At 33.3% G+C, this 8,692-nt stretch overlaps 1 protein-coding gene across 1 annotated transcript in view; it reads right to left on the reverse strand.

The window, feature by feature from the left end:
* The window catches only part of LOC111628789 (dynein heavy chain 2, axonemal-like), a 116,197-nt gene that overhangs the window by 57,659 nt on the left and 49,846 nt on the right, over positions 1-8,692 (reverse strand). Inside the window, exons 7-8 of the mRNA XM_023372634.1 lie at positions 5,845-6,003; positions 3,917-4,177 (exon numbers count right to left, since the gene is read on the reverse strand). Coding sequence (XP_023228402.1) covers positions 3,917-4,177; positions 5,845-6,003 — 420 coding nt within the window. The remainder of the gene's footprint in view (positions 1-3,916; positions 4,178-5,844; positions 6,004-8,692) is intronic.

The raw sequence follows: 8,692 nt of genomic DNA on the forward strand, positions 1-8,692 counted from the left end.
CAGTCGACCCCCCTATAACACTGTTGATTTTTCCGTTTTATCTGAATTACATGTTGTACGAGTCACTTAGATTTTACAAATACGTGTGCCGGGCTGTGAACGGCTCACATATTTGTAAAATCTAAGTGACTCGTACTACATGTAATTCAGATAAAACGGAAAAATCAACGATCTTATAGGGGGGTCGACTGTATACAAAGTTTCATACATGTCAGTACCAATTTGTATTTTATGTAATCACTGTATGGCAAATAGCCTGTCTTCAATGTAAATAATTGTAACTTATTGTTTTATATTCAATAAATGCCGATGCTCTTGGGACTTCCCTTTTCATCCCCTTTCCTATCTCACTTTCCTTTTCCCCTTCGCCTCTTCTCTTAATTCCTTTCCTTTTTTCTTTTCACACCCAGGCAATACTTACGAGTAGTCCTGGGTTTTCATCACCTTTATGCTTAGTCCTTATTGGGGGATTATAAGAGATGTCCTTATTGGGGGACGATCATGTGTGGATTTAGGAATTAAGGGAAATCAAGCGTTAAAATTGATTCATGAATGGGGGTAACAAACAAGCTCTATTTCAATGTTACAAAGAGCAAGGCAATTGTTTTTAACAAGCCCAGACAACATAATGTATACACATGTGTTCCAACTCTCCGTATGAACAACATATTGCGGTAGTGAGAGACCTTAAATATCTTGGAATCATACTCGATCATCGACTTTTATGGAACAAACATATTCAGCACATCACCGAGCACACAGGATTCATTACGCATGAGTTTGCCAAAGTGGCCAGATCAAATTGGGGTCTTGATAGCACAGCCATGAGCGCAATATACGATAGTATCTTTATACCTGCACTTGCATACGGTTGTGGTACTTGGGTGCAGCAGTTGAAATAGTACACCTGTGGCAGAAATTAATCTCAGCTCAGCGACAAGCATTACTGTTAATTACAAAAGCATACAGAACCCCCCAACTGCAAGTCTGCAAGTACTTGCTCGTAAACCACCAATTGATAAATACATCACTCATGTGCAGAGGATATGGAAAATTAAATGTGGCTTCCATCCTGCCACACTGTCAAATGTCTTTGACGCAGAATCTTGAGAAGAAAACATACCCTTCGAATGTACCTTAAGCCCCTACACTAAGTCCAGGTTTAACGGAGTCTCTCCTACAAACTGCGCTATTATCATCTACACGGATGGCTCAAAATGTGTAAGTCAAGTTGGGGCTAGCTTCATAGTCTACCATAATGATGTTGAGATTTACTATAATGTTTTCTGCCTTGCAGCTTTTTGTAATGTTTTACAGGCCAAGCTTTTTGCAATCTTGAAGGCTATTGATTGGTGTGAAGGAGTCATCAATAATGCTAAAATTGCTATAGTAACAGATTCTCTTTCATCACTTCCAATGCTCAGGAAAGAGTCTACTCATCCTCTAGCCTTTACCATTCTATGAACATTAATTGACTCTGACAATGAATACTACTTCAGTTGGATATGCTCACATATTGCTGACAGGGGGAATGATTGGGCCAACCAACTTGCCAGGTTGGCAGCTGGTGATGAGAATATTGCTATTAGTTATAATAAAATCTCTACCAAAGAGTTAAAAAAATACTATGAAATGAAATGCTTCTGGAATGGCAGCATGACTGAAACGCTAACACGTCTTGTACCAAACTATTTTTTCCTGAGATTTTTAAACTTATACATAATACTTGGATTGTTGTTAATCACGAAACTGTTCAATTTTATACTGGTCACAAGCATATTAACTCATATTTAACTCACTTTACTATATACAACAATAACCTTTGTCCCCTTTGTCCTGTTTGCAATACAACTGATGGCAGTCTTCATTATATATTTGATTGTACTGAATGTGAAAGAAACAATATACAGACTAACATGATTAGCAAAAATCTTTCTTTGCCCTTTGAAGCCCATATGCTTACAGTAGACAAAGAATCTCATGATTTGCTTCTTCAATTAATTGAAAAACATTTTCGAGTTACTGCAATCCTTTGAGTTTTCTTAATGATAAAATCCTTCTCTTTCACTGATGTATTTCTGGTGGAATATTATTTCATACAACATAACCCCTGCTTGTTTGACCTACAATTTCCTGTGCAGTTTTGTAACTTTTGGTCTCACTTTCTTTTTTGTCAAATCATTCAAGGACTTTTGTGGTGCTTAGGGACATCCAATGGACTTTCAAGTGGTACAACTCACTTATGGACTTTTGTGGTGTTAAGGACACCCTCAAACTTTTGCAGCTCTTCTCACTCACAGACTTTAGTGGTGCTGAGGATACCCATGGACTTATGAAAAGTTCACAGTGACAGTCTCATATGTGTTACTCTGCTTTCTTACATAACAATCTCATACAAGATTCTTCAAAGACTGATTGAAAATCTTCCTATCAACTGGAACATTGCTGTTCTAGACACTTTCTTTGCCATGAGTTTGATTTTTGATTTTTTAATATTTAATTTTTAATTGTTAATATATTACATATTAGCATTTATGCTTTATTATTAATTGTTTTACAGAAAACTGTTGTTATTTTATCAGCTGTTGTAACATTATCGTTATACTTTGTAACAGTATGTTCTAATTATACTTTGTATATATAACTCAGCATTTAAAACATCTGTAATACTCTTCTTGTAAAAAGACTTGCTAACTTCTGTGTGTCAACCAATTGCTATTAGTACATAGTATTATCCATGTTATTACTATCTATGTTTGTAAATCAACAAATGTACTTAATTATCAAGAATTGTCATGTAAAATCAAAACATATACCTGCAATTTTACAACGATACTGTACTGTTATTTTATGTTTGTAAAACCAACTAACAAATGTATTGTATTATAATACCTGATTATGCATTTGCGACATCAGGTCATATAACCTTGTTACATTAATAAATCTAAATGAATGAATGAATGAATGAATGAATGGTTATCATTACCAAACTTTTACTAAAGGAATCTGTAGCAAGTTCTTTGGATTCTTCACTTTCAGGATCTCTATTTTCAAGTTCTACATGAATTCCTTGTTCTGCCAGTTCTTCAAGTCATAGTTGATAAGGCTCTTACTAGAAACCTGAGTAACTCCCAATATCCTGCTTGTCTACATCTCCTGTATCGATTAAGTTGGCAATTTTGTCAACCTAACAATACAGCAATAGGCTCTTCTTGATGAGAATTCTTGGATACCTTCAGTGATAACTTATTCCACACTCTGTTCATGCATTTATCAGTTAATTTTTGCCAAGCCAAGTTGATATTTCCTATGGCATCCATGATGTTATATTTTTTCCAAAATTGCACAAAACAAACAAAATTGCACAAAACAAATATTTTTTCCAAAATTGCACAAAACAATTGTGTTTGTTTTGTGCAATTTTGGAAAAAATATAACACTATATGTGCACTATAACACATACAAAATATGTGCACTATAACACATACAAAATATGTGCACTTAGATAATACATATGTATAACAAATTAAGCCTATAGTAAAGTACAGCACTACAACGAATTGCCACCTTTTGCTAATGTTTGCGAATAATCGTACTATATACAACTCAATGATATACCGCATTAATTTGAATCAGCATAAATTTTGAGCGTTTTTTTAAGCGTCAAGCAGATCGCACTATATTGAATCACCGTTAAGCAGGGTCTTACTATACTTGGTTTTGATAGTGATGCACTTATGCATAGTTCAGAAACAATTAATAAATAACATCATCATGAATTATTTTTATCTATCTGTCAAAAATTACATATAGTACATTTATAATTATAACTAAAATGTTCTGCAATAATAAAAATCAATGTTGCTAAATAATTTCAAAGCTTTAAATACATTTTAAATAAATTTCTAAAAATTACCTTTTCAATTTCTAATTCCTTCATAGCAGCAGAAACAATTTCAGTAATTTCTTGTTTATGTTTTTCAATTCCAAGAATAATCATTTCATATATGTTAAAATTAGGTGAAGAATAATTAAACACTCTTCCAAGAATATTTTGAATGGATGTCCAATGGCGAGGTCTTATTCCTGGATTTTTTAAATCAGTTACAATAAATATCATAGGTTTGAATTTAGTTATGGAAATATATAAATATTCAGCAACCTCCCATTTTTCATCCTGTAATATTAAACTATTTAATTATTTTTAGCAAAATTTTAATTAATTACTTGTTATCATAATGAAATCACTGAATATTTAATTAAACTGGTATCCAAAAGTTAAGCATAACAATCATATTAACTGATATCTCAAAAACTATCAATCAGGATGTTAGTATGACTTAGACATAAGGAGCAGAATGACATGTAAATTAGTGTGTTTGTAAAACATTACATCTGTGAATAAACAAAACAATTCATTTGCATAAATGTCAACTTAAATTATGCAAAATAAAAAAAATTTTGAAATAAAAAACCCTTAGATTTAGATGTATATTTTAAAACTGTCTTTCAGCATTAATACATTGTTAAAAACAAATCATATGTACTATCATTTGTTTGTAACAAGTTGACCTTGATTGTAGCACAAGTTCTCAGAAACAATAACAACTTTTTAGAATAGAATAGATGTCATTTCTTACATTCAAATACTCCCATCTTTAGTCAAAATCACTTTGGATGAATCCTAGTAATAAAATGTTTCTTACATATATAATAAAAGTGGTTTTACTATAAAAATGAAAGTGTCTGATATTTAACTTGTATAGTTTAAAGATTTAAAAAAAAAAAAGTACTAAAACCTATTCAAAATGAAAATTGACCAAAATGGAAAAAATTGCTACAGTGATATTCTAGTTTATACTAGTTTTACTTAATTCTTTACTTTTAATAATACAGTGGAACCTGTTAACTCGAATCAATCACAAGAAAAAAATTCAGACTTTGAGTTAAAAAGTTTAGAGATATGGAGGTTCACGTAAAAAACCAAGATTTTGTATGTTGTTTTATTGATGGCCCATAATAAACTATCCATACAGTATTTCTCTGAGTCTTATTACATAAAATCATTGTGTCAATATAAACCTCTCAGTATTGTCCAGAAACTTGAAAATACTTAATTGAATGGTTAAATAAGCTACTGACAGATGCTTTCCTGAATGTGAATGTTAATCCGTTCACTCCTAAGTGTTTAGTAAGGATTATTTTAAATTGAAATATTTTGCACCTAGAATCAATCTGTTTTTTATCTTTTATCACAAAAATACCACTCTTTATGACTTATATTTTTAAAACTTTGCAACAAAGATTGACATTTTTACATAGAATTGGACTATAATTGTTTTTAATTAATTTGTCAAAATTCTATTTATTTATTATGTAAGCTAGTCAGAGAAATCAATCATCAATGAAATAAAACAAAAACAAATGTTAAAAAAAAAAAGATTCAAATGGCAGTTACTGTATCTAGATCAGACATGCTGTATGGAAGTGATCCACCCCACCCGCTGTTAATGACATTATAAACATAAATAAACATTATAAATATTTATTTTATTTTAAGTCATACATGGTCCCACTTTATAGAAAGTTTCTAACTAGTTTATTTGATAGATGAATGTTAATTATTTTATTTAAATTAAATTTCCAGGAGTTTATGAAAACCAACATTTCAGTTAAACAGTTTCATTTAACACACAAATAAATCCCTATGCTAGACAATTGGGGAAAAAAATGACTGAGTAAATGCAATTTCAAGTTATCCCAGTTTGAGTTAACCAGGTTACACTGTACTATAAAGTTACAAATCATTACATGATTCTATATTTTAAAATTAATATTTCTTACCAAACTTTTCATAAAATTTTCTAGCTTTAAAAAAATAAAATTAGTTTGTTTTTCAATTTCTGATGTTTCGAGATCTAAAAATGGTATTTTCTTCCATTCAGTGCATTTTTCTTCCCATTCTTTTACAGTTTTCCAAATTATTTCTAAATTATTTGCTGTCTGTAATTTTTTTAAAAATTAATCAATTATAAAATGATTAGTTTAACAAATATATCATTATATAATATTAGATTAAAATAAAATATAGTTCCTTATTTTCAAATCATAAGAATAAGAATGAGTCCAATGTGAAATTAAATAATAAAACAATTAAATTAATTCAGAATGACTGCATCATCATCCATTATAATTATAGCAAGACAATATAATTTTAAATAAACATGTAAAATTTATTGCTTTAAACTGAAATGTAAATATTGTTAGATATGATCAAAGATTTTTTTGGTTTATTCTTTTCTGTCCAATGTAGAGTTTGAATCACAAAAGTAGATGTTTTTCTGTTTAAAACTATCCATCAGGACATTTGTTCAGAAGGAACTTGAAATGTAGGTTTATCTAAATTTTTCAGGATCAGGAAATACAAACAATTGAGTGCGCATTTAGCACAGGTGATTGATATAAAGCAACAACAGAATTTAAAAATTTATGAGGAGAGCTTTCTTGAAAAGGTGCTGCTTCTAGAAACAAGATTTTTTTTAGTAATTCCATTTTCTTGTGTTAAAGGAATCTGCATATAGCTCATGAAATTGTGAGGCCGGGACCACACACTCCCCCTGGGACGGAAACTGGCTGTCGAGCTAAAGTCAATATATCGGTGACTTATTACATAAATAGGATCGGTGTGACCAAGGAACGGGGTGCGAGACGATTTAATTGTCGCTTTCCAGGCCTAATTGACAGATTCACAGTCGTCAATCATGAGAACGATCGAGGGATCGACCGTCGGGAAAACTTTGGACGTCACCTTACAGAGAGTTCAAAGCAGGTCCTGCTGACACTCCTGTGAAGGGGGCGGCGGCTGAGACAGCTTCCTCCTCTCCGGGACAGAAAAATAGACATTAGGTGACAATTTACGGGACCGTCATCTGGGAAAGGGCTTGACCCGACTCCGGAGGGAAACAGCCCGGACAGGGTCATTTTGGCGACCCCTCGGCCCGAATTGCGTCCCTGGCAACAGACCAGGGACCAATAGAATCGCAGGGGACCAACTTTTGGACCAACCAAAACCTCGGGATTTCGGGTGAGAAAAGTTTATAAAAGCCCAAAGTCCCAAGGACACGGGGAAATTGCGAGTAGGTGATCGAGAGCGACGGTTCCAGAGAACGAATACGTGATAACCCAGAGATCTCCCAAGAAACGGACGGAAGGGACTAGGACTCGACTTCCCAGTGCCAAGTTTTCCATCCCTCCAACCTCCAGGACTCTACTTATGACTCTTAAGAAGAGGACTCTCTCCTTCTTTTTGTCTGTGCTGACCATCATCCGATGAACTAACAAACTATCCAGCGAGCTTCTCGACTTTTGACAAGACGTTGGTGTATCTCATTGTAAGCATGATTTTCAATACAAATAAACACGTTGAATTGGTAAATACTGTCTCTGTGTGAGTCTTTGCGTCCAGAAACCGCGACCCCCATACAGAAAAGGCTTTGTCGTGTCATCCTGACAGATCACGGGCAAAGCGAGGGTCGTAACCTTTCACCTTAAGGGCGACCTCCATGCAAGTTTAGATTCAGGTACACCGCGTCCTTAAAAGGGGGACTATCCTCACGGTGGTTTCACCCCAAGGGCGCCCTCCTTACAAAATACATCGAGGAAAAACTAAAACTAAGGCACTTCTCCAAACTTAAGTTTGGTAGCCCAAAATAGACAAGTATTAAAAGTTAGTGCAGATTGTCCAGCTTGCCAGATAAATGATGACAATCATATGTGTGAACCAATAATTCTACCTACATCTAGGGTCCCTCTTCTTCATTCTACCCCATCCTCATCCCCTACCCTTCATCACTCTCCCTCTTCCTTCCGAACTTTTCCAACCTCCAGGTTATACCTTTGAGTGATACCTGGAGGACTCCCCTCTTCTTTTAATAATAATAATACCTACATCTAGGTATATAGACCATGGCAACATCTAGCCTTAGATTTTTGCAAATCATTTCCAAATAATTTCACTGTTAGATTACTTCTCAAAATGAACTGAGGTAACATTTCTTTCCTCTGCAACTGCATAAATTGGCTACATTTGTTTTATTTACTTTTGGCTATTCACTATCAATTGTAATGATGGTAATCAGTTTACATCTAAAGTATTCAGAACAGAAATGAAATCTCTGGGAATTAGAATATGATTCACATCCTATTGGCTGAAGGCTAATAGTCAAGTAAAACAACTAAATTAAGTCTTCTTCATAGTCTTCAGATCTGCTAGATTAGAAAGAACAACTATGGAAGATGTATTTCTGACTTTTCTACATGTATACAGAATTCCTCCTTATTTTATGACAGGAATCTCTTCAGTAGAGCTCATTTTTAACAGAATGATCAGAACCAAATTGCCAGAATAGAGAAAAACAAACAGATTCTGTAAAATTCAAAATCAAAGTAAAGAAAACATTGAAAACACTAATAGACATAATGCAGACTATGAGAACATCAGACAGTAAAATAAATTCTGAAGAGTGTACAGTAGATCCCCCTATAAGACGGTAGATACGTTCCGTTCTTTATGAATCAATTTTGTAGGAATCATAGTTTACGGACTACGGCTGTTTGAAAGGTTTTCTTTCATAAAATTAATCGATTCTAGACTAATTCGACTCAACATTTCCAAAATACGTATATTTTTTTG

This window comes from Centruroides sculpturatus, unplaced genomic scaffold (assembly GCF_000671375.1).
Source record: "Centruroides sculpturatus isolate CEXI.00-Female unplaced genomic scaffold, Cexi_2.0 scaffold34, whole genome shotgun sequence".
NCBI lineage: Eukaryota > Metazoa > Arthropoda > Arachnida > Scorpiones > Buthidae > Centruroides > Centruroides sculpturatus.